At 44.6% G+C, this 25680-nt stretch overlaps 1 protein-coding gene across 1 annotated transcript; it reads left to right on the forward strand.

Moving 5' to 3' along the window:
• The first annotated feature begins 379 nt into the window (after positions 1 to 379).
• On the forward strand, positions 380 to 25008 carry LOC106854954 (very long chain fatty acid elongase 4-like). The gene is made up of 8 exons (XM_088164820.1): positions 380 to 10598; positions 11189 to 11254; positions 12704 to 12891; positions 14085 to 14165; positions 14934 to 14990; positions 16226 to 16340; positions 17260 to 17387; positions 18657 to 25008. The coding sequence occupies exons 2-8, from the start codon at positions 11197 to 11199 to the stop codon at positions 18825 to 18827; spliced, it is 798 nt and encodes a 265-aa protein (XP_088020946.1). The 5' UTR covers positions 380 to 10598; positions 11189 to 11196; the 3' UTR covers positions 18828 to 25008.
• The last annotated feature ends 672 nt before the right edge of the window (positions 25009 to 25680 follow it).

The following is a 25680-nucleotide window of genomic DNA, read 5'->3' on the forward strand; positions in this document are numbered from 1 at the left end:
AGGAGCATTCTCCTTTCAGCCCTTGCAAAAGGAGCATACCCTCCTACCAGGGCTGATCTCACAGCATTTAACATTTGATTTACTCAGCACAAATTTATTTATTTTGCACAAAGTACAGGGCAGTGACTAAGCATTTCCCACAGGGTTGTTTGGTGATTTGGTTTTGATTTTCTGGGGCATTTTATTTTTTTTAATTATAATTTTTCACTAAGATTACTAATAATACTCTCAAACTCTTAATTTTTGAGATAAATATGAGACAAACTTATACTTCTCAAAAATCTCAGCATTTTACCACATTTTTAAGGGAATACCCCCCCCCCCCCCCCCCCCCATTAGGTGTTTTTTATTGGAAAACAATGGTTTTTCGGAGGTTTGGTCACTGGTTACTATATTTGGGTGGAGGAGCAGGCAAATTTGAAAAGCTTCCAAAGAGTTCAAATGAAATGCTGCATATCTGGGGACTAAAGAGCTGTGGACAAAAGCTTAAGCTCATCAAAATCTCTGTGTGAACAAAGCCATGGAAGAAGTAATGTCAGAAGAGAGCAAAATTCAAATCAGAACATCATATTTGGAAGTGAATGCATTTCTTTAAGATGCATCATCTTGAGCTTAAGTGTCTTTAGGCCCTCTGTTGGATCTAGTGGAAGGTGTCCCTGCTCATGGCAGGGGTGTTAGAACTGGGTGATCTTTAAGCTCCCTTCCAACCCAGGCCATTCTATGATTTACACTTGCCAGTCCTGTCCAGGGGATATGTGAGTTGGACCATTTTGGTACAAATAGTGCCAAAATCTCTCAAAAATTCCCTCCCATGATCCACAGTGGAAAAAAATCATCCATCCAGCACAATAGTCCAGTTGCAGGGCCTCCTGAGTGAGAGCTCACAGCAGTTCTGCAGCTTCCTCGGGCGAGGAAGAAGAGGGGCAGCTCTGATCTCTGCTCTCTGGGACCAGGGACAGGACCCAGGGAATGGCTGGAGCTGGGTCAGGGCAGGGTCAGGCTGGATATCAGGGAAAGGTTCTTCCCCCAGAGGGTGTGGGGCACTGAACAGGCTCCCCAGGGAATGGTCACAGCCCCAAGGCTGCCAGAGCTCCAGGAGTGTTTGGACAATGCTCCCAGGGATGCACAGGATGGGATTGTTGGGGTGTCTGTGCAGGGCCAAGAGCTGGACCCAATGATACTAGAATCCAAGAGAGTCTATGATTCTATTGCTAGATAAACTTTTTAAACAGATTCTTGAAGTTGTTAAGTGTTCCCAAGTATAGAAGAAGAGACTGTGGTGCCTGAGACATGGCTAAAGACTCATGACTACATGACAGAAAACCCCAAAATCAGGTTATAAAATAACTAGCATAAGTCCCTAGTCCACAGCTGAGCCCTGGCATCTATGGCTGATTTCCAGGTAGTTCAGAGAGAATGAATATTTGCCTGGGATCTACAGGATGTCCCTGATAATCCATTTAACTGAGGTTTAAGGGCCCCAACAGAAGTGATTTCCTTATAGTGCTGAGGAGGGAGTTATTCTATTAACTGAAGACCACAGCTGGTCTGTCCTCTTTATGAGAATTTCCTTTTTATGAGCCATTCGTGGGGTGGAAACCTTGCTGCACCCCTCCCACAGTGCTGAGGGAGTGTCACCAACTCGCCAGGATCCCACTGTGAGCTCTCAGATGTGACACAAGGCCCTTCTCTCATCATGTCTTACTGGTGGGAGCTGTTTTTTGGCTCAGACATTGCTCCTGGGGAAGGGGTGGGCAGGTGAGGCCATGAAATCCTGAAGTGAATATTTTTGTAAGCAGATGGGAGGGATCTGTTGGTGAACTGTGTGGAGGGCAATTCTGGCACTGCACAAACCAGCCTGGTTTGTGCCTGTGCTGGCACTCAGCAGAGTCCTAAATGCATGCCTTTGGAGATGCTTTTGCTCCAAATCTCCCTTTAGATCTTCTTCCTTACCTACTTAGCACAGAAATGGAACTATCAGCCCAGGGCTCAGCAAATTATCCTAATTTCAGTGCACGATCTCTGTAGTCTTAAGGAAGCCCATGAGCCATGTAGACATTTTTTTGCTAAAGGAGACTCTTTTTTTTTTTTTTTTTGTATCTGATTTCTTTATATCATTAGTTTGGGCCTTGGTAGCTACAGAGTCATGATATCATATGTGAATTGCCTAAATCTCCTCCTGACACAAAGTCATTAAAAGACTTCCTTCATCTGCTGTAAGACAGGTGAAGGCAAATTGTACACCCTCCATTTTTCTAGCAAAGATATGAGACAGGAGTATGTGACCTGAACACTCAAAATCAGGGTTTCTTTCCAAGGTCAGTGCCTGCTCTGTACTCCATCCCATGGCAGAGATCAGTGTTTTCCTCTCAGAGGGGTGGTATGTTGCCTTCCAGCTAGGAGAATACTCTATCATTGTGATTTTCCCACACTGATGTGTAGAAGATTGTGTCTCAAAGCACTGCAGGGCAACAAGGACTAACCCACAAACCAAAGCAGCGTGTACAATCCCAAATGGATCAGTTCCAAACTTCTCACAGTAGTCAAATAAGAAGGAAGGATGAAGTCTATTGAAGTACATTGAGCTAGCCCACATCATCCCTCAGGATTTGGCCTGTAGCCTGGAATTATGACAAGACCTGTCCCTATAGGCCAGGTTAACTTTCCCTAGTATTTAATGCAGTTACAGGGAAATGGAAAGCAGAAGGAATTTCTGCATGTTACTCTGGCTCATTTATTGCCACCTTTACCAGGACTGTACTTGCCAGCAGCAGCAATGATATTAACAGTTCTTGCCATGAACAGACGGCCTTTCTGTAAGGATCCCTAAGAATAAAACAGTAATTAAACCTCCTAACACCTCGGGGAGTTGCAAAGGAGTCATGCCATTTTTATGATGCAGCTCTGCAGCTGTTTGACTGTGTATGGCCCTTCTATTATTGACTGATTCACCACAGGCCCAAGGAGTCTGAACTGGAGGAGTCCCAGCCACATTCTTTTTCTGCAATAAATGGAGGGAGAATGGCAGTTTTTCTCCAGTGAATCACCCATGCTGTTTTCAGAGAATCTCAAAATGGTTTGGCTTGGAAGGGACCTTAAAGATCATCCAGTTCCAGCCCCCTGTCTTGGGCAGGGACACCTTCCATTAGACCAGGTTGCTGAGAGCCCCTGAGCAAAACCTGGCCTCGAGGACTTGAACAGAGTGTTCATCACTTTGAGAGCAATGCATAAAATCCAGCCAAAGTCCTGCCCAGTTGAGATGTTGCCATTCTTTGATGTGTGGAGGAGTTTGTTGCCTCAGTAAAGACTTCATGTCACTGTCTTTTGTCATGAGTTACCTTAACTCAAGGTGAAATCTATTTCACACATAGATAGAGATTCAGGATGGACCACGAAAAAACAGAATCTTTTTTGCTATTGTAAATATAAGGCCATTTCAGGAAGGTGTCTGCTGTTCTCCACACAGTAATTGCTTTAGAGGACAGAGATCAGAACACTCTGTGCTGCCTATTGGCTCCAAAATCCACCATTGGAAGTTGGAAAGTCGAACTGCTCATTTTCTGGCTCCTATAAATATCTGCTCTATTTGGCTTCCAGATCACTGGGAGCAGATGTACCAGATCATTAGAGGAGGAAAGAGGATTTTGCATCCTCAATTTTTATTGCTGCCATAAATACTTTGGTAGTCACTGCACAGGGAATCAGACTCTGCAGAGCCTGCAATCTGCATGTTAGACACGATCCACTGCTTTGCAGGCACAGGCAGGAGAATGGCAGGAGCAGGCAAAATGGAAATAAAAGTGGAAAGAGTGAAGTGGAAAGAGCTGGGGATACATCATGGGCTGGTTGACCACCACATGTCAGCGATTTGCAGGAATAATCAGGGTGAAAGGTTTGATGATGTAAAGGAGCCATAATAATTTCTGTGGGGAGGGTTGTCCAGGTGTAGGGCAGGAGCAGAAAGGGATGAAAGCATGGTACCATCACAGAGGGATCCAAGTAAGTTTAACTTGGTGGACACATCTTTGCAGAGGGAAGATGTGATATGGGTATCTGCTAGGCAAACAAAAACACACACACACACACCAGAAAAAAAAAAAAAAAAAGGAAGAGTTGACTTAGACTTCCAGACTATCCCCATGAAGTTGGCTGACAGATATTGGTGTGGTAATTCAGAGCATCTGATTTTAAGAACAGAATGCACATTATTTTCTTTCAACAGCAGCATTTCCATGACAAGAGCATCCTCTTTCCTATAGTGTGAACCCCAGACATTTGCAGGTGGCCTGCACATTTGTGCACTATTTAATGTTTCTCTTCAACTTCTGAAGTAGCATCTGGTATGACTGGCATGTTTCATCTGCTGAGTGCACATAGCAGAGGAATATCAGAAACTAGAGGAGAAAAACAACAAAAAAAAGGAAAAATAATCCCTTCTCCAATGGCAGTGGATGTTCAGTGGCAAGTTCTATTACGTGCTCTCCCTTCGATAGGAGCAGCTGGTCAGAGTTAATTTCTCAGCTCAGTGCTGTTGGTGGATTTGTGTGGGAGTGAAAAGGAAGAAGTTCTCGGAAGCACTGAAACATTCAAATATTACTGAGAGACAGGTATATGGAGATTCTGTATTCCCTTGATTTCTGATGGGAAACAAGAGACAGCAGTCATCAATACTGCATTCTCATTATGTGGATACTGCACTAATTATAGCAGGAATTAAATCTGTGCTCTACCCATGGCTTCAGCACACTGGAAATGCCATGAGGGCTGGGTTTGGAGACCCACAGGCTGCTTCTATTGGAGCCCTTGGACAATCAGGTTCGTTCTGTATTCTTTGTAGAGCTCTAGGACTAGAACAATATTCCTGGCATTCCTTGGATGTCTAAATGAAGGCTCATCACCTTCTCCTTTTTTTGGCTTCTCACTCCTTTTATGTCAAGATCTTAGCATTAAAACCTTTTTGCTACCATGATTCCTAAGGTTTGGTTTTTGGTTTGTTTGTTTTCAGGGTTTTTTTGTAAGAGGTTGTTATTACCCAATTGATCAATATATAATTTTAAGCTCATTTCTGGGAGGTTTTTGGATAATGCTTGGGATCAGCATTAAGTCCCCTCTTCTTGCCAGTCACAGTGCAACTTTGAAGTAGCACTGATTCAAGACAGGAGATTTTGAGATGAAAGTCAAAGGCTTCTCTAGGCATAGGAGTTACTTGGGAATGCATTTTTGGAGACAGGGCTTTTTCAGGCTCCCACAGCCAAGACTGATGCTTGGTCACAAAAGAACATCACAAGAGAAGGTTCTTATCTCAAAGAACTGATCAAGTAAGTAGGCAAGGCTGACAAAAGGTGGGTCTAGAAGCAAAGAGGACTCAGTTCAGATGCCTGTACATAGGTAGGTGCCCAGGGCCACTGGAGATGCCTTAAGATAGCTCTGATATCCACGTGGATCTCACAGATATGGCACAGAACTTGCAGGAATCCTTTGCCTGCCAGCACAGTGGGAGCTCAGGTGACATAGCTTGGGGCACCCTGAATGTCAGCACGTGGACAGCTGGATCAGCCCTTAGAACTCCCTTAAGCCTTGCAGAAGTTCATTAGGTGTAGACACCTAAATTTAGGGCTTTTGCTAGATGAGTCACACTTTAAATTACTGGCCCAAGGTCACAAAGACAGCAGCCCCAGAGCCAGAAGTACCCTAGTTTGCACCCAGATGGGTGGAACATGGCAAATTTGGCTCTCCACTCACTGCAGGTCACCTTCACCACACTCCTGTGGGACAGACCAGGCTTCCTTCTCCTTTACAGCTCTGAGGAAGGAGAGGCTTCATGACTTTTCTGAGACCCCCATTGATTAATTAAACTGAAAAATCTATGCTGGTAACATTGAAATACTGGGGTTTAAGACTGTAATTTACACAAGAGTTGATGCAATCTCCCAGTCCTATGCACAGAGATAGGCTGCTCAGTACCTCTGCCAAAAATCCCTTCCTGTAATCTCTTCCAAACCTTTCAAGGTCTGTGCAAAGGTTAGTTGCATGGTGCATAAGGGAGGCAATCAAGAAACAGAATTCCTGTGCCAGAAGCATCTTCAGCTGCTTCACTGTGCCTCTTAAGGGCTTATTTTTGCTCTAAATCAATGTGAGTTTGGATTTTTTCATGCACAAGACCTTTGTGGACTAGACCCAGATGTACTGGAAAGTTTGGTGAGGTTTTCAGAGTGTTTTAGTGATAGCTGATTGTCACCTGAAACCACCATAATTCCTAGAAACATATATAAGCTGGTAATTGCATATTAGCAAAACTAACTCGGCCATTCAATTATTATTCTTTGGGAAATTCCATTGCTGTAAAAACATCTACTATTGTGCTCCCCATTGTTGAGAGAGTACTCATAAATCCAGCTGTCATTTATTTCTGTTGAGAGTAATTGAGAGCTGAGGTGGTTGTTAAAAAGCATGAATTAGGGGAGATGACACCAACCTCCCTTGGCAATATATTCACAAAGATATCATTTCAGGAGTTCAGAGCTTGCTCTGGGGCACACTCTTGCCAAGGAGCAACGTAGTGCTTCATCTGCTGGAAGTGTTGACAATACAATCCTTGAGCTTCTCCTGGCTCATAAATCTGTTATTCCATAAGCAGCTTGTTTAGCAAGAGTGCAGATGTAGATATGAGCTGAATAAGAGATTTGTGGGTTTGTCACCTTCCTTCCTGTTCTGTGGCATCCTCAGCTCTGATATTTACCTCTCATTAAAGTCAGTTCCATACATAAGTTACCAGTAATTTTGTTATCTGCCTATAAAACACTACATCTGAATATCTGCCTGCATTAAACACTTGAGCAGTTTGATCCACTTGAATTGCACAGAAAGTGAACTTGATGCCATTCAGGAGTTCCAAGGGCCAGGTGTGTGCAAGTTTGAGAAGGTATCTGGCCACATCAAATCTTTAAGACTGTGCTGGTATCTAGGGTCGTGGTGCCTTAAGAGGTTAGATATTATTTGGCTCAGCTTGAAATTCCTGCTATTATTTGGTGTTTTGTTGATTTGAGCAGGTTGGTGATATCACTTGAAGGTGTGTTCTGCTGAAGAAGGGATCAGAGAATCACAGAATGGTTTGGGTTGGAAGGGACCTTAAAGATCATCTTGTTCTTCTCCCTGGAGAGGAGAAGGCTTTGGGATGACCTCATTTTGGCCTTCCAGTGCCTGAAGGGAACCACAGGAAAGATGGAGAGAGACTCTTGACAAGGGCCTGGAGTGACAGGACAAAGGGCAATGGCTTCACACTGACACAGAGCAGGGTTAGATTGGATATTGGGAAGAAATTGTTCCCTGTGAGAGTGCTGAGGCCCTGGCACAGGTTTCCCAGAGAAGCTGTGGCTGCCCCATCCCTGGAAGTGTTCCTGGCCAGGCTGGATGGGGCTCTGAGCAACCTGGGCTAGTGGAAGGTGTCCCTGCCCATGGCAGGGGGTTGGAATTAGATGATCTTTAAGGTCCCTTCCAACCCAAACTATTCTGTGATCCTGTAATCTGCCAAGTCTCTGCTGTGGCAGCACGATGACATAGCCTGTGTATCCAGATGTGGGTGGCCCCTGCTCCTTGTTGTTCTCAAGCATTAAAACAGGTTTCCTTTGGTAATTTGTGCTTTTAGTACAGTTCTGGTTGAAAGCAACAGCAATCATAGGACCAAAGAGCAAAAGCTTCTCGGTCTAGAAGCCCTCAGGATTGTTTTACTGCTGGTGTTTGCTATTGATAATGATTTTGTGGCAACCACCTCTAAACTCTGCTGGAGATAGCCAGGTTTTTCATTAGTTAAACTATTTTTTAATCTCTGATGGAGTTGTCTGAGCTGTCACACACTCTGCATAACTGAGTTCCTTATTACTGTGCCTGTCATTCATATCTCTGTAATCCCCTTTTTTCTTGCCAAGTCACTGAATATAAAAGCCAATTCACTTTGGCATTCAGAGCTCCCCAATACTATTTCAGTGAAGGAGCAATGTTGGGGGGTTATTTTTCTACTGAGTTCTTGCTGAAAGTGAAACCCCTGAGGCTTTTGTGTATGGTCCCTGCAGAGCTGCTCTCTCAGTTCTACTGAAATTCATCAAAGGACACCCATTCCTGGAGTGTAAAAGTGCCACATTACTGATGACATCTCTCCATCTGCCAGCCATGCTAGTGAACATCTGCAACAGCACCACTGGGAATACTTCGGGAACAGGGAAGATTTAAAAAAAATAAAATATGTTTCATGGCATTAAAAAAAAAAAATCCAGTTTCTGTGAACAATGAAATAGTTTGCCCCAAATGAAACATGTGAAAATTCACTGCAGGTGATTTCTTTTTCACCAAGGTAAAAAAACTTGATGGAAAAGTTTTGTGTCTGTAATTCTGAATCTTATACATCAATATAAATAGCTCAATAAATATTACTTAAATTACCAGATAGATATAATAAAATATAGTCCCATGCACATGTGAGAGATAGAAAGGACTGGTCTGATTTATCACTTCCATTGATTCACACAGATAAATCATTGAACATTTTTTAGGACTGGGGCACCAAAAATATAGAAATGAAACCTGGTGGTTCATGAGCAATTAGGAAAACAAATGAAAGGTCTTTATAGGAAGCTCTGGAAAAAAAAATCAAACAAAATAAGTATGTGAAGTTCACTATAATTGTCTCCCTGACCCTAGGTCAGCAAAAAACCCAATGTGATACCAAAGGTCGATCAAACCCTCTTCTAAACTGGATTGCCCTTCTAACCCCCTTGCCCCCCAAATTCAAAACCTTCATCCTAAATCACCTTTCCCAAAAATATTTGTTTAAATTCTTTCTTTGTTTCCATAAATCATAGGCAGTAGCTGTCCAGCAGCATCAGCATGTGATGTGTTTCAATGAAAATCTCCCAGCACATGATATGCCTAATTCCTAAAGCTGCTTTGAACAGCTAATCTTTGGTGCTTTGCCCTTCAGAAAGGTTTGTCATGGGTCTGGTGACAGACACAATGCAATGGCATGAGAAATGGTGCAACCCTCTCTTTTATTTGGAGTTTGCTAATAATCTGGGCCCACTGGGAAAAAAAAGAGGACTTACCCACACCCCAGGTGCCCAAGGTGAACCCCATCACTTGGCTTTGGGCTGTTTCTTAGAGGGTGGGGGTCCAGGGTCCTGGTTCTGCATTGGTACCCCCACATGGGACTGGATCACTGCAGCTCTCTGCATTTTCCCTTGATGCAGTTGCTGGAGATCGCTTGGTATCACTGTCACACCCCTGCACATATTTTCCTGTCTCATTAAAAAAGGTAAATGTGACTCCCCCAGGGACACAGGCTGGATATGAGGGGTGACTCCAGCTGAGTTTTCCCTGCTGTGAGTGAGTGAGTGAGTGAGTGTGTGTGAATGTGTTCCCACTGTTCTCTGCCCCTTCATTTGGTGGTTTGGACCTATTTTGAGCACACAAAAGGCTTGCTGACATCCCCTTGTGCTGGTGTGAAGGAGTGCTCCAAACAGACTGGCTCTCAGCCGTCATCCCTCGTCTTTGACCATCTCCAAAGCTGTCCTGGCATGTCCTGAAGAAACCTGCAGAAGAAATGCTGGCCCGGTTCCCACTCGGCCGGGCTCCGAGCGTGGCACTAAAGGTCAGAGGTTCACTCCTGTGGAATCCCAGTCCTCTTCTGCATTCATTTCCCTCTCCTTTCCAGTCCCCTAATCTGATAAACAGCGTAGGGAGAGGCAGGACAGGGCGGGGGAGGAGAATGTGATGTAACCTCTTACTCCGGCCAAGTTGCGCCACAGCCCCGCGGTGCCGGCGGCTCGCCGCGGGGTTTTTGGTGACCGCCGCAGTTTGGGAGGCTGAAGAAGAAGGCATGGAGATCCACCACGGCTGCGGGAGACCTTGCAGGTGATGTACTCACCTCCCCTGTGGAGAGGAAAGCTGCAGCTCCTTGTCCTGCCGGCTCTACCTGCGCCGCCCCGGCTGGGGACACACCTGGAGGAGAAAGGGATGCTCGGAGCCAGCTGCGCTGCTGCGGTGAGTCTGCTCCTCCTTCTGCCTCTTCCCCACGGTCTGGGCAGGGAAGGAAGGGAAGTGGAGTGAGCTGGGATGCCTGTGGATTGTTTGGGGGGCATGTAACCGTGTGGAATCCCTGCTGGATTGACTCTGAGCCAGTTGATAATCACCGACTAATCTGGGTGCTGGCAGAGTCCGCCCGGATTACAAGGGCATGTGGCTCTGTGTCAGGATGGGTGTGACACTTCGCAGGAGTCCCGGGTTTGTGTCAGAGAAACGCCCCAAAAATGGGCTTGACGGCAAGGATTAATTGCGGGAGAGAAATTTGGGGGTGTCACCGACACGACGTTGGGCATGGATGTCACAGTCTGTGAGGAGGAGTCAAAGGAGAAAATGTGCTTTTCTCAATGCCAGCAGGAGATGAAACTGGGAGGAAGCTGGTCCTGTGTGTTTGTTAATGGAGAGAACTAGATAAGGTAGCTGTTGAAACTAACTGCAGAAAAGTGTCTTCTAGGATAACTCCCAAGTGCCATTGAAAACATCTCCCTGCTAAAGGAAAGAAGGGAAGAGGAGGATCATCCTAATATGTATGAGTATTCTACTTTATATACTATATTACAGAATCTATACAGATAAAAGAAATAATGTATAAACTGGGCCCTCAGAAAACCAAATAACCAGCTCTGTTAACACCTCTGGAGCTGCAGCAGTGCTGAATGAATCCCTAGCTGCCTTCCAGCACTGGGAATATCCAATAATACCTGCAGAAGGATGCAGTTATGACACCTGGTGTGAGTCCTCACATGAATGTTGTGCCTGCACTGCTTTAGGAAAAAATGCCATGTGACTGATTTTCCAGTGGTACTGGCAGTTCTGTTCTGGCTCTGGCAGATCACATGCAGCTGCTCAGAGCATTTTTTAGAGGTGAAACCTCCATGACATATCAAAATCTAGATATTAAATGATAAGTTATTTAAATGTATAAATAAATAAAATCTGGAAGTTATTGCAAGGGGCTGGGGGGTTCTCTTTCTTCCTTTTTCAAATGAGACTGTAATGCTGGTCCAAAAGTTAAATTTTTAGAAAGCAAACTATTGTCCTTTCATTAGCTGTAGTCCTGAGCCTTTGTCTAAAGAGCATTCTCATTCTAGACTCAGTCAAATCAATTTCTTTCCAGAACTTGGGATGGCTTCAACTTGGCAGAAAATTCAGGAATTCTACAACTGGATTCTTGAAAGTGGAGGTAGGTAGAGATGCTGTCTAAAGTGGGAATTTCTGCATGAATAGTAGGATCATGAAAACCAAACTTAGAAGGAATGGAAGCCTTATACTAGCCCACATTTTCTTCACTAGGCAGATTTCCACTTTTCCTTCTCCATGATCACAAACTTCCCTCAAGTCTTGAAACATCCCAGGAAACAACACCCTCTCACTGAATCACAGCAAGGAATAAAGAATGGGGCTCTGATAGGACTACAAACAATAAATGCTTGAGATTGCCTGGAATACTAAAGGAAGTGGTTTTTTTAAATGGATATTGATGTGGGAAAGCTTACTTGACTAAAGAGTTAGTACTTTGGGGTTTAAACTCTTTGCAATGCCAGTAAAACCTGTTATCAAATGAAATATAGGCAGTGACCACTCCTCAGTGCTTGAGATTTGACACCTTGCAGTGAGGAGACATCAGATTTTCACTAGTTGGAGGCTCAGCTTGGTCCCAAAGGGCTCTGTTGTATCTGTGGATATAAAGAAAAGCCACAAAATGCCATGAAGGTAGAACAGCAGGCTTTCGTGATGGCTTTGGCAGGAGGGGGACATGGGGCATAATGCTCAGTAAATGTTCCAGGACTTGAATTTCACAAGAGTGTAAACTGGAATTCAAGGCTTCTGACAAACTGCTAAATCCAGAAATGGAATATCAAAGAGCTCCTAACACAGCCCATAAGAGCCACCATAAAGAACTGGGAGGTTTAGAAGGGTGAGGAACTAAGAGAGTTGTCCAGATTGGTATGGCATTATAAAAAAATGAAGGAGTTTGACAGAGCACTGATCACACTGGGAACAGGAAAGGAAAGCATGGATGGCACTTGGGATGTTTTTGCTGATACAACATATCCTGGGCGATAGCAGGATTAGGAGGAGATGGTATGACAGAAAATATGTTGAGTTTCCCTTTGCTGTAGGACCAAAGAGCTGTTTCAGCAGGGATAAATGTTTTGGCATTTCCCAGTGAATTCATGCTTCTTAATACAGCAGGTATAAAAATGAAGGAGTGGAGAATTTCAGATGTCCTAAAGATTGTAAGGAAATGACAGCAATGATTGAAACACTTTTATTATTTAGCTGTAAAGATTTACACTCCTGAAGAGCCACTGTTGCTTTGGCTGCTCCTGTGCCTCCCTGCAATGTCTGGGATCGCTCCTTTCACCCAGGGGGGGCTCCAGCTCATCCCAGGAAAGATCTGCCTTCCAGTACTGCAGTCCATTCCCAAAACCTGGGCTAAAACCTTTGTGCTGAAGCCTTTTGGCAGCGTCAGAGCAGAAGGACTGAGGTGCAGCTTTGCAAAGGCACAGAGACACCAAAATTCTTCCTACCAGCGAGCGGGCTGACGGGAAGTAATGAAATACAATTAAATATACCCGAGCTGCTCTGTGTGGAGGTGCCAGCTGTGGCTGTGTGTTTTGTTTCCCAGATCCAAGGACAGACCCGTGGCCACTGGTCTACTCCCCAGTTCCTGTCACCCTGATCTGCAGCTCCTACCTGCTGGTGGTGGCACTGGGGCCGTCCTGCATGCGGCGGCGGCGGCGGCTGCAGCTGCGGGCTCTGCTGCTCGCCTACAACCTGGCCATGGTGGCATTGTCCAGCTACATGTTCTACGAGGTGAGCAGGTGTGGATGCTGGTGAGAGCCAGGGAAAACAGCAGTTTGAGTTTTCCCAAGCTACTCTAAGGGAAACAGAAAGGAAAGGATTAATAACAAAGTTTAGCACTTGGTGTTGTGGACAGGAGGAGTGCGTGAAGAACGTGATGTTTTGGTAAGAGCATGTTTACAAGAGGTGTTGCCTTCCTTGAACCAGTGAGCTTTTTCTATCCTTGGTTCAGCAAACCAGTCTATAAAAATGTGCCTACTCCTGCAATAAATCACTTCTGCTTTCTAGATAAAACCTGCGTTGCTGTATTTTTTCGCTGCTCCCATTAGGCACAGAGTGTGTGGAATGGCCTCATTTCACCTCCAGTCTGGCTGGTGATGGATCCATCTCTGAGGATGAGAACCACTGGTCTAGTGGAAGGTGTCCCTGCACAAGGCAGGGGATTGGGACTAGATGATCTTTAAGCTCCCTTCCAACCTCTTAACATTCTATGATTTTCCAAAGTTGGCAGTTCTCTCCAGGAGTGCCAAGCACTCTGTGTCTTCCTGCTGCTGAGAGTGTAAAGAACATTTTTTTTCTGCTTGTTCTTAATGCATATGCCTTTCCACAAGCCTGTCACCCCTAGTTCCCCCCACTGAAAACTCTTCGAGGGAACATGGCCAAATAGGTTTCAAAAACATCCTGATGCCAACAAATATGACCTTTTAATTTGTATCACAAGTGTTATATTAAGCCAAAGTGCTTTTGCTTTTTTCGAACAAATGCTGCTCCATCTGATGACAGGTGTGAAAATTGCTTTTCTGTGCTTGATTGTTCAGTTTTACTGGTTACTTGGTCCAGTTTTTGGCTTTCCAATGAACAGGCAAATGTAACCAACCAAAATAGGACAGCCTGTGATCTTTGCAAAGAACAGTCTCTCAGAGACACTCAGAAGCCTAGAATTCACTATTCTTGCGGAATTAGTTTGGAGCCCTCCAATGATTACACAAAGAATTACAAATCTTCCTAGACCAAATTTGCTTTTTTTATATATTCCAACCAGGATATGAAGTATTTTGTTTTAGGTTTTTACTATTTGTTCATGAATTTTCTGTAGTAACTATAAGACTGAGACCCTACTACTTCAGCATTAATATGCCCATCTTTTTTGTAACAAATGGTATTAAACAGAAAATTGATTTCTATTTGTTTTTTGTTTGTTTCAGTTTCTGGTCACTTCAGTCTTGGCCAAGTACAGCTACCTGTGCCAGCCAGTGGATTACAGCCGGAGTGAGCTGGGAATGAGGGTACAGTTCTGGAGAAAGCTTGCCTTAGGCCCTGCCCTCCCCTGGCTATGCAGATTCTTTTGCACATAAGTAGCAATTGCATGGTTAAGAAGGCTTTGACTCCAGTTTGTTGTCACCTGTAAATCTATCCCATTAAATTGTCTGTTCAACAGTTGGTGCACTTTGCTTTAGTTCTCTAAAATTAATCATCTCAGTCAACCCAGCCATCTAAGTTTGCTCTTTGATCACTGCAGAGAGGGTCATCTTACCAGCTGAAGTATCAATATTGCAAATTACCTCTGAAATAGATGTGATTCTTTGCATGGATTATAAGGATTCTGGGTGATTGCTTCCAACAAGAAAACCAATTTTTATATCCTCTGCCTTGCATGATAGAAATCTTACTCAATGCTTCTTTTACCAGAGAGCTTTGGCTAAAACTATTCCTTGGTCATCACAGGGGGTCCAGCATCAGCGTTCCAAAAATGCTGCCTGAGTTTTTTTCTCTTTGAATTTGGAGTTACAGTGCCTTGCTTTGAACAGATGCCAGCATCATATTAACTTTTCAGTTTTTCAGAGTCTTGCCATCTGGACAAAACAATAAAAAAAAAACCAAAAAACCCACAAACAAAAAAACCTAAACCAAAAACAAAACCAAAAAAACACCAAAAACCAAAAAAAAAACCCCACTAATTTCCCCCCTGCTGCAGACCCCAGGTGGGCAGGGATATGGTTGAAAATGTGATTTTGGGTAAAGCTCTAACCGCCGTGCCTTGTGCTGCCCAGCAGATGGCAAGAGTGTGTTGGTGGTTCTTCTTCTCCAAAGTCATCGAGCTGCTGGATACGGTAAGGAGGGCTCAGCTCCTCAGCGGGAAACAGATATTTCCTTGTCAGAAAGGGCAGCGTGCCAGAACTGATGTCCTGGCTTGATCCTGTATTGATTTGCTGCCTGTCTCCATCCCTTGGCTGCACACACTCGCTCCCCAGCACCCTTCCTGAGGCTGGGCACAGTGCTAGGGGAGAGGTTTTAACCCCAGCTGCTGCCAGATGGGCCCCCAAAATTTGAGCTGCTGGTGCCACACAGGTTCTGCTCTTGCCTGTCTGGCTGATTAACAGTGGGGCAGAAAAGGAGCTGCAAGTGGACAAGTCCTGGCATCTCTGCTGCCATGGATTATCTGGGAGCTGTGTGCTAAAGGTTTGTGTCCTGGGGGAATTGAAAGTCCACCTCTTTATAGCTTAGCTTCAGTTCTCCTTCTGCACTCTAAATGAACTCAGTGACTCACAAGGCCAGCAGAAGAAAGCTGTATCCTAGCCCAAAACTTCACAGCTCTTTGGGGTGTAAGTTGACAACCCACTGAAATGTGAATAAACATGTGGATCCTCCCTAGACCTATTGCCAGGGGCTTGGCCAATCCCCTCTCTGTTTGCATCAGCAACAAAAGCAAACAAACAAACAAACAAACAAAACAAAAACCAAAAAACAAAAACAAAACCAAAAACAACAAAACAAAACAAAACAAAAAACCAAACAAACAAACAAACAAAAAAACCAAGAAAAAAAAAACAACCCCTTTTTGCCAGTCCTGAGTGCCTGAAAAGCAGATTCACTTTTTGGTGTGTGTGTGTGTATGCTTGTGCATGGTGAAATGCACTGACCTGACACGCATTCATCTGGCAAAACCATTTTCTTTACTAATGCAAATTCCAGGAGGGTTTGGCCATTCAACACAGTGGTTTTTCTGTGGGTTATTGTCTGGTAGCAGTAAATATACAACCTATGTCCTGAAAAGGAGCAGACCCAAGCAGCTGTGAATTGTATGGAAGCTCAGTCAGTGTCTCAGATGTGTCCTCTTTGGACTTTGGGTCCTGAATCCAGACATAAAAATATTTGGGGCTTTGTGGAAGAAATTCTGTCTTCCACTTCCCCCTGTTAGTTCTACTGCATGCCACCAGTTTTTGTCAGCAGAGGAAATGGGTTTGGGAGATTCAGACTCATCATTAGCTATTTTTATAACTTTTTACTGTGAAATTTTTGTCTAAACACATCGACTCAAGGTTTTCCTTTGCCTGGCTTCTTTCAGGTTTTCTTAATTCTGCGCAAGAAACAAGAGCAGGTGACTTTTCTGCACGTCTACCATCATGGCTCTATGGTCTTCAACTGGTGGTCAGGGGTCAAATATGTGCCTGGAGGACAAGGTATGCTTGTAAGAAATGCTGCTGCAAGAAAATCGTGTGTTTCTCATGGCTTTTTGGGGCTATGGAGGTAGCATTAACAGTGCAGATGGGCTGACTGGCAGGTAGAAAGCTCACCCAGTTCCGAAGGTGAGAAAAGCACGTGCATTTCAGATGATCCCATCTGCTCAGATCTTGGGGTTATTTAGGTTGCCATGTTCACTGCCTCACCCAGAATGAGAGTGTGCCATCAGAGTGGGTCCAAACAGGAAAAATAACATCCTGCAGAAGGTCTATGTACATCTCCTCCCAGAGCAGTGCTCCCTCACTCCCCATTCAGAGGCCCTGGGGCAGCAGCCCAGGTTCTGGCTCTGTCTCCTGCTCTGGCTGTGCCCATTTCTGAGCTGTGTCCAGAATGCTGCCCCTTTTTGCTCAACTGGAAAAGAAGCATCTGGGTACTCAGCCACTTTAGATGGGCTTACAAGATGCTGGGACATTCTATTTTGGGAAATCATTTTGGGTACATGACCTTGACACCAGAATGGTGTGAAATGCTTAGGTCAGATGATCAAAGTCTCTCCTCTGCCTTTGGAGCCTTCCCTGTCTCTGAACGCTTGATATAGGATGGATATATTGTGGATGCCCCCACCCTGGTGGTGTTCAAGGCCAGATTGGATGGGGCTCTGGGCAGCTCTGGTGGGAGATGTGCCCTGGGGGTTGGAGCTAATGGCCTTTAAGGTCCCTTCCACCCAACCCATCCAATGATTCTGGCTGCTGAAGGAAGGGAGAAGCTGACGTGCTTCCAGGGCAGAGCCCAGGTGGAATGTTCATGCACAGGGGTGGGTGTGATGTGTTTTGGAAGCACCACCACAGTGGCTGTGAGCCTTTCATGGGCTTGAAATGGGTCGTGTGCCTTGTTCACCCTCACTTCTTCCCTCCTCAGCCTTCTTCATTGGGATGCTGAACTCCTTTGTCCACATGTTCATGTATGGCTACTACGCCCTGGCCAGCCTGGGACCGCGGATGCGCCGGCACCTGTGGTGGAAGCGTTACCTGACCATCCTGCAGCTGGTAATGAGCCCCAGGTGTCCTTCCCTGCCCTGCCCTGGCTCAGGTGTGATGGCCCCTGCTGTCTGCCACCTCACTGGCTCAATCTCTGTTTGCTGCCCACGGAGAGCAGCACGTCCCCAGGTGCCCTCCTGTGGCACTCTGAGAGGTGAAGCCATGGGTGACCTGCTCCAAATGCTGCTTTCACAACACTGCTGGAGGCCTTCAGTGACCACATCAAACTAATTATCCACAGCTTTGTAATGGAAAGGGGAGAGAAAAATTAACAATTGGATTCCTCCTGTTTATGTTGTATAAGGAGCACTGAAACCAGAGTTTGATGTGGAGAGGTGGGGGCAGTGATTCAGGAAAACTTTGGATTCTCAATAGGGCAGCAGACTGGGGAGCTTTGATTCAGTTCCTTCAGAAAGGAAGGGTGTCTCTAACTGCAGGCAAACAGACAAGTTAAAGAGAAATATGTAAATTTTACTCTTTCTCTAGACAATCCCTTTGGATTTTCTTTCCTTCATCTCTAACAAAGTTACAAATCCAGAAAACCCTATGTTTTTTCAAAGATACAGGATAAATGCAATGGTCCAGACAAGGACAATGGTTGTAGGAGAGTTTTTTCCACTCAAAGAGAGGCTTTGCAAACAAAAGTATGCAGTTACAAGGGAAGAAGAGGACATGTGTGAAATAGTGGTGCAGTGAAGGCTGTTTCTAACTTAGCCTGCATGGCAAAGCAGAACAAGAAAGCATTGCATGAAATAAAAAGGTACTTGTAATGCAAATTATAGCACAGGAAAAAATATTTAATAGCTTTTGGTAGGTAGAACTCATTGCTTCAGAGTATTGAGACAGGTGACTTAGTAAAATACAAAAAAAAATTGTTTAATGTTTAAATGAATAAGGGTAGTATCTGTAGTTCCTCTCTGCAAGCTAAAATACAAATCAAAATAATTATGGGTATAATAAGCTGATTACCACTGGGGAAGAGGAATCTCCCAATCTTTAATTTCCATATTCCAACATCCCAGTTACTGCACTGTGGCAGAGAAATGGGCCAAGGGCAGGAGAGGCTGGGTTGGTTAAACATCCAGGTTGGATGGGCATCATTCCTGGTTGGAAAACACTGCTGGGCTTGAAAGGCAGGTTCCCAGGGATGTCAGGAGAGGCAAGCCAGTGATCCTCTGGGTTGAGGACACTGCTAGGATGTTGTGATAGCTGTGAAGGTCTCAGTGGCCAAGCTGAGGTGTCCCTAATCTGGCTGCTTCTTTTTTCCACCTCTTCCAGTGCCAGTTTGTGGCCGTTGCTGCTCATTCTTCCTACAACCTCTTCACAGAGTGCTCATTCCCTGATGGCTTCAACATCGCAGTCTTCCTCTACAGCCTCAGCCTCCTGGCTCTCTTCCTACACTTCTACTATGGGACCTACGTTAGGGGAAAGCAGGAAAAGCTGGCCTAAAGGAAATCAAAGGGCACAGAGAGCACAGTCTGACGAGCATGCATGTTCTCTGCTACTTGTGATGTGCTTTCAGGAAGAAAATGTGTCTGGGGAGCGTGTGTGAGGCTCACATCTTGCCTTCAAACATCCCACGTTAGGGAGAAGAAAGGAATGATATAAACTCAGGGATTAAGGAATTGAAGAGCACACTTAATTAAGCTGAGGCCAAGATAAGCCAAGTAGTCACCAGCATAGCAGGCCTTGGGACATTTGCAAGATAAGGTCTCTTTCCCTTCCATCTTTAACTCAGTCTCAGGTCTAGCAGTCAGCTACAGCTCCCTGCCTCATTTCTTAGGCTGTAGAGGGTTTCTTTGCATCCACAAAACTATCTCAGCCTGGTGCTGTAGATCAGGCAGGGTCTTGTGCCTCCAGCCTGGAAATCAATGTCCAGGTAGCAGCAGCAGCCAGGAATCCACACTCAGCTGTACTCTGCATCCCACCCTGTCCTGCTAAGGCAGCTCCTACCAGGCCTGGGGTGCTCCTTCCTGATGGTTTAACTTCATACCAGCATCAGCAGCAAGGAAATTGGACATTAAGTTGTCTGGCTGGACAGGTGTCTTCACTTATTCAATTATTAGCACTTTCACCCTAATAAGAAACTCCTGCAGTAAGAGTCACCATGTCCCATTTTCTGGAATGTTTATTTCCCTTTGGTTGCTCTCACACCCACAGAGGATTTTAATGCATGAAGATATTTGGTATTACTCCTTATAGATGCCATAATCGAACTAGAAAGAATAGATTGCTGTTCCCTATACATAACTTCTTTTCTCCAAATCGTTATTATTTTTAATACTGTTATTTTGCTCCTTGTCAAACCTAAAGAGTTTAACACCACCATAAGCAACCACCTCCACTACCTAATTGTATAAGAATTAATACAAAATGTATAAAATCAATTCACTGGCTTCTTTTTCTTCTCTCCTAAATCAATTAAAACTAGAATTTGGCACTTATATTCATCTTCAGACTGTTAAATACTGTTTGGTATGGTAATGCTTTGAAAATCCTAATTAAACTACAAAGTGGTAATTATTGATTGAATCCTGCTCAATTGATTAAAACAGGTATTACAGAGCAGTGGTATTTTGTGGAATACAAAGGTATTGAAGGAGGGGGTTGGAATTAGTGACATGGTGCATTGTCATTGCCAAGCCAAATCCACCTCAAATTTAAAAAAGTCCAACTCCACTGGGATTGTCCAGAGGACTAGAGCTAGCCTGAACCGAGCAATGGAAGTACCCCAAAAGATCTGTGTGCCCTGGGGTCGAGTGGCTACAAAAAATAAATTCAGCTTGTTCCTCACTGCTCTGTGCTCATACCCCAAACCTTTCCTTCAGCCCCTCCACACACATGTGGAAGATAAAACAATATTCTGCCATTCCTCACCCTCCTCCCCTTCACACACAACCATAAAGGACTTGTTCATACTGTCACAAGGACACATCATAAATGTCCTTCCTTTAATTTGAGCAATCTCTCTTCTGATTGTCACTGGTGAGTATGAGAATCACTGCATCTGTGCTAGTTGGTTTTCTTCCTGTCAAATATTTGTCCATGCTAATTAATAAACAGTGACACTTTTGCATACTGGAGTTCTACTTCTCTCAGAATTTTAACTAGCAGATCCTTGAGTGGGTCCTTCATTCCTCCCTTTGTTTGGAAAGACAGGAAAAGGGGATCTGCTGTGTATCTAACATATCCATGGGGAGAGTTTCCCCTGGGGGCTCTCCAGAGCCTGAAGACTCAGTGCAAGTAAAACTGTTTCGTTACTCCTGTCCACTCAATGATTCATTGGTGGCCCTCTCCTGCTTAAACCATTTGGCCCTCTAGTTTCGTGGTAGAGCATTTCTTGCAGCTGGCTGAATTATCAGTACTCACAAAGAAATATAATGCTCTTTTTCCTATACATGAGTAAGTTTCAACTCAGCTTCCCCTTAATGTTTTCAGAATATAGGAACCAAGTTCACTCATAATTTTATACCAGAAAAAGAATAATGTATTTTGATTTTGCTTGATTCATGACTGCTTAAAAATTAGAAATGAGCACAATATCTGAATGAGATCACTCAATGATTCTCCACTCTTAAAATATATGGATTTGTAAAGACGTCATTTAGCTTTTTTTCAGGCAGCCTATGCAGCTTAATTTGTGTCTGTGTGTGACAGATTCTGGAGTGTCACTGGCCACGTAGGTGGTAACAAAACGTGAAAGTACAAATCTGTCACCTGACAGCTTGTAGTGACTGATCACCTAAATCAGACACTGCTGTCACCATTTGTTCTAGACATGAAACCTTTGATTTAGTCCTGTCCCTCTTCCTCACAGCCTGAGTGGGTGGCCTGATCTTGAATGAGTACGAGCTTTTTATTGGTGTGACTTTGATGGCATAGGATGAAAATGAAGTATTTTCAGTTGACTGATAAGGAGGGATGGAGTTTGCCCAGAAACACCATGCTTTCCATACAGGAACAGACACTGGCATGGAGCACAGCTGTTAGAGAAGCATTGATGCAAGCAAAATTTACTTGTGAGAACATTTGCACTGTCAGTGAAGAAAAAACTGCAGTGGTATAGCTGAGTGGCTCCTTCAGATTGCACTTGCTTATCTTCATTATCCTGTTTTAAAATTGGGTTACCCCAGTTGGAACTGTCCACCTGGGCCACCCTGTTGTGACAAAAAACAAACCTGAGAGTACAGCTATGTGCTCCTGGAATAAAGGCACTGAGTGGGATTTCCCCTCTAAAAGCAAGTCCCTGGAATTAAAGATTACTCCACAGCAAAGCACTGGAAGTCAAAAGGGAGGGAATTTACAAATTGCAGCCTTGGATGGCTCATGCTGTCTGGTAGAGTCCAAAGCTTTGAAGATGAAGTGAAAATACCCTGTTGCAGCTGGATTTGTGGAAAACCTCCGGGCCAAATGCTGGTTCTCCCAATATCAGTGGCAGAGGCTGCAGATTTCTCTGGAAGGAGGCTGGCACAGCTGTGTGGGAAACAATGCACTGAGCTCCACAGCACGTTTGCTGGGAGCAGGCTGAGTGTTATTCAATCTTTACAGATGACTTTTGAGGGCACAGTGGTGTGCAGGTCCCCCCCTTGGAAAATGTGGGTCATTAGACGTTTGTAGAGCAGTTTACATGAACAAGATGTAAAGCACAGTGTAAGTAGGCTGCTGAAATGAATAAGCTTGATATCTGGTAGTGCTCAGCATCTTTCCTGCTGTTCCAGTCAATGTAAATTATGGATGTTCTGATCAAATTACTTTTGAATTAACCAGACCATTTACTCAGTGCTTATTTTCCCTCTGAAGATAAATGAGAGGGATTCTCATTTTAATCAAAACAAAATACAGAAAAGAAAATCAATTACTATTTAATGTTTTTTCCATCCCTGTGTGATGGAAAGTTTCCAGAGGAACTTAGGCTTAAAATTGCAAAGCAATATAAAATGCAGGGACATGGTTGGGTTTTAGCTATTGGATTTTTTTATGTACTATCAGAAAATATGGCTGTGGTTTGTTTTTGTTTTTTTTTTTAAGGCAAAAGAATTACTCTAAACAATTAAACAAGCAAAAGCAGAATACAGTAGATTGCTTCACCCAAAAAAATAAAAATCTGTTGATACAGATGTAAACCATCTAGAAGCCAAATATTTAAAAAGATCAGCCAGCTCTATATATAGAACAGTGTGAATGTGCTGAATTCATTAATGAAGAGCTTCGTGGATTAGGGCTTGATAGATGGAGTGCTCGAATCCAGATGTTTACTGTGATTTGTCAATGGCCTCGTACTTAATCCTCCTGGACAGGAAATACGAGCCTTTCCTCTGGGGTCTTCCCTGGGGACTGTGGCAGTGCCTCTCTCTGCCCTGAATCATCTCAACCCGGGATCAGGCTGCCGAGGAATTAACCAAGTGGCAGAGGCACGGATTTGCCTTTAACCCTTTCCGTTTCCTCTCAGCTTCAGGTGATTTCCTCACCATCCTCCACAACCTCTCTATTATTATTTAGTCAACACATGGAGAAGGAAAAAAGGAGTCCCTCGTGTCACCCTGGGGTCTCTGTACCCACAAAATGTGCCGAGGGAGACACATGGAGTCCCATCAGCACTGAGGAGGAGGAGGGCTGTGGGCAGCCTCAAGAGCTTGGTGTGCCTCTCTTCACCTCTCAGCATCGCCTTCGTATTTTTGTGATGCTGCAACTCCCCGTCAGTGACAGGGATGGCCCGAGAAGGAGTTTTGTGAGAAGGCTGATGTGCCCAAGGTGTCCTTGGCCAGGGTACCAGAGGGGGTAGTGTGTGCATGGGTGTGTTTGGGTGTGGGTAGGTGGATGCAGCCCATCCCCACGGCTCATTTCTCAGCATGTGGGACCTCTCCATGGGATGGGTCTTCCATCTCGCTGTGGGACACGGAAGGAAAGCTCCCAGCAGCCACACCTGCTATGGAATGGCACAGTGGGAGCTGCAGTGAATGATAGGTTTTGTTGTGGATGTGCTGGAGTGTAAAGGATTGATTTCCCGTGCTCGGGGTAGGAAATACTTCTGGCTAAATCACAAGTATGTGGACATATAAATTCTTTTCTGGGAGTGCCTGGTTAAAACATTTAGTAGCACATCCCAGCACTACTCTTCCCTAGTCTGCATGTCATCCTATCTGTCCAGTACCTTAGCTTTCTGCTGCTTTTCAAGAGAGTGCTCAGGGTCTTTACATTGAGCTCAAAAACTGAAGGCTATTAAATAAAAATTGTCCTTTAAAATTCCCTGCTTGAAGCAGATGTTCTTTCCCCTTTAACATCGCCCACTTTCTCTTGGTCCCTTTTCTCTGCTTTTCTTTTGTACCCACACATGTAATAGATTCTCAGACCTTTTAAAGCTGCAAAAAAACCTAGCTACAAGTTACTCAAATGCTGTACAAGCAAATACATTTCTCTGATCTATCAATTAATAATGTACATTTTCATCATAGGGTTTTCTGCAAGGCTTTAATCCAGGTGAATTTGGGCAAGTCTTTCTTTGCACTTTAGCACAATCTCATCTGCCTTCAAATTTAGTATGTGAACACTGCAACTTGGTACTTAGAAAGGCTAGAAACTTGAACTAGAACTTAAATTTGGCATGGCCCCTCCCAGGCATCCCCTGCTACTGATGAAAGAGTGGCAGAATGGATACAGCAATCTGAGAGGCAGCAAATTGCTGCTCGTCTGTACACTTTATTCTGCTCTGTGTGGTGCTCACCATCACAGATGTCTGAGAATGTTTTCTCCTGAAATAAATGGGTTATTCCTGAGACAATATTTGGAGAGAGAATGCCTTGCATGACAGGAGCGGACAGAGTAGGAAAACCAGAATAGTTTCCGAGTGAGCAAGCCCTTCTCTGGTTGTAATTCCTGATATGCATTGGTAGCAGATCAGCCACTCCTTGTTGGGGTGCACAGGTGTGTGTCTGCAGTGTCTGTATTTTTCGTGGATTTTGCTAGTCCCAAACGGTGTTATCCCACATTTTGCAGGTTTAATGTTATCCCATTAAATAACTGTAAATCAAAGGGCTCTTATTTTCAAAGAACTTACCTTCTACATAATTTTGCTTCTAGAAATTACTTGTGTGAGTAAAGCTGTCCTTCACTGACACAGTGGCAAAACAGGTTGGCAATTCTGAGCTCAGTTCTCAGAGATAAAATACAAGCCACCACTTACAGAAACTGCTTAATACAACTATGGTTTTCTATTTATGATTTTAATATCTTTGGGCATATTTCATACACAGAGGTAATGTTTTAAATTAAGGGAAAGCCACTAGTCACAGTGAATCTAGGTGAAGTGTTTGATGGAGCTATGAGTAGTAACATAAGGATTTAGGAAAAAAAATGTCACTGTGATGCCAACTGGAAGGCAAAATGGTCACACTCAATTTTGTTAGAAAACCAGAAACTCCACAAGACTGGAGTGCTGTACATATACCTACAGGTTCTAATCCTACAGTATTTATATACATATTTAGTGTATTTCTCTGCAGACCTTGAATAGAATGGATGACTTGAATATAGAAAGTAAGATCTTAGCATTGATAGTTTTACTGAATTGTAATTGAAGTAATTGTGTAAAGCTGCTTGCTTCTCTCTAATAAAATGTGCATCTACTGAAACATTTCAGGCTTGGATGAGGGTTTAGGAATGCATCAATGCGAAAGTGTTTGTGAATGCTAACATGAAAGTAGCATGGCAGAAATGTCGTTTGCTGGCTTGGGAAGCACCTTTTGGAGCCGCACTAATTCAGCGAGAAACTCCAGGGAGCAGGAGCAGGGAGATCAAACGCAAAGCGGAAAAAAAATAATACCCAATCCCTTCCTTTGTTCTTATTCCGCTGGGGAATGGGGAGGGGGGGACACACGCTAAGAGGCGCCAGGAATCCCCGGAGCTTTCAGTTCTGATTTTCATTCGAGGTGAGCGGGGGCTCTCAGCCAGAAGCGCTCGCTGCGCTCAATCCCTTTAGCGAGCAAATCCCGGCGCGGGGGCCGCTCCGTAATCCCCCTGGTGCGGAGAGCGCCGTGCCCCGCGCCCCCCGGCCCCGAGGGCAGCCCCAGCCCCCGGCCCGGCCGCGGCTCCTCCCGCACCTCCGCACACCTGCGGGCATCCCCACGTGGGGCCGGGCCCCGCTGCCCGAGCGCATCCCTGGGCGGGGCGGGGCCGGGGGGATGCGGCATCCCGGCTCCCCGGGGGATGCTGCCGCTGCCTGCGCGGGGGCGCGGAGCAGGAGGGATCCTCTTTGACGTCAAGCCACCATAATATAATGATCGCTCGTTCATATCCGGGTCCCCGG

Source organism: Sturnus vulgaris, chromosome 5 (genome assembly GCF_052056855.1).
Source record: "Sturnus vulgaris isolate bStuVul1 chromosome 5, bStuVul1.hap1, whole genome shotgun sequence".
NCBI lineage: Eukaryota > Metazoa > Chordata > Aves > Passeriformes > Sturnidae > Sturnus > Sturnus vulgaris.

Coding starts and splice junctions, on each gene's coding strand:
- LOC106854954 (XM_088164820.1), top strand. CDS start 11,197: ATGGCTTCAACTTGGCAGAAAATTCAGGAATTCTACAACTGGATTCTT. Junction 11,255..12,703: donor CTGGATTCTTGAAAGTGGAG/GTAGGTAGAGAT, acceptor TTTGTTTCCCAG/ATCCAAGGACAGACCCGTGG. Junction 16,341..17,259: donor ATATGTGCCTGGAGGACAAG/GTATGCTTGTAA, acceptor TTCCCTCCTCAG/CCTTCTTCATTGGGATGCTG.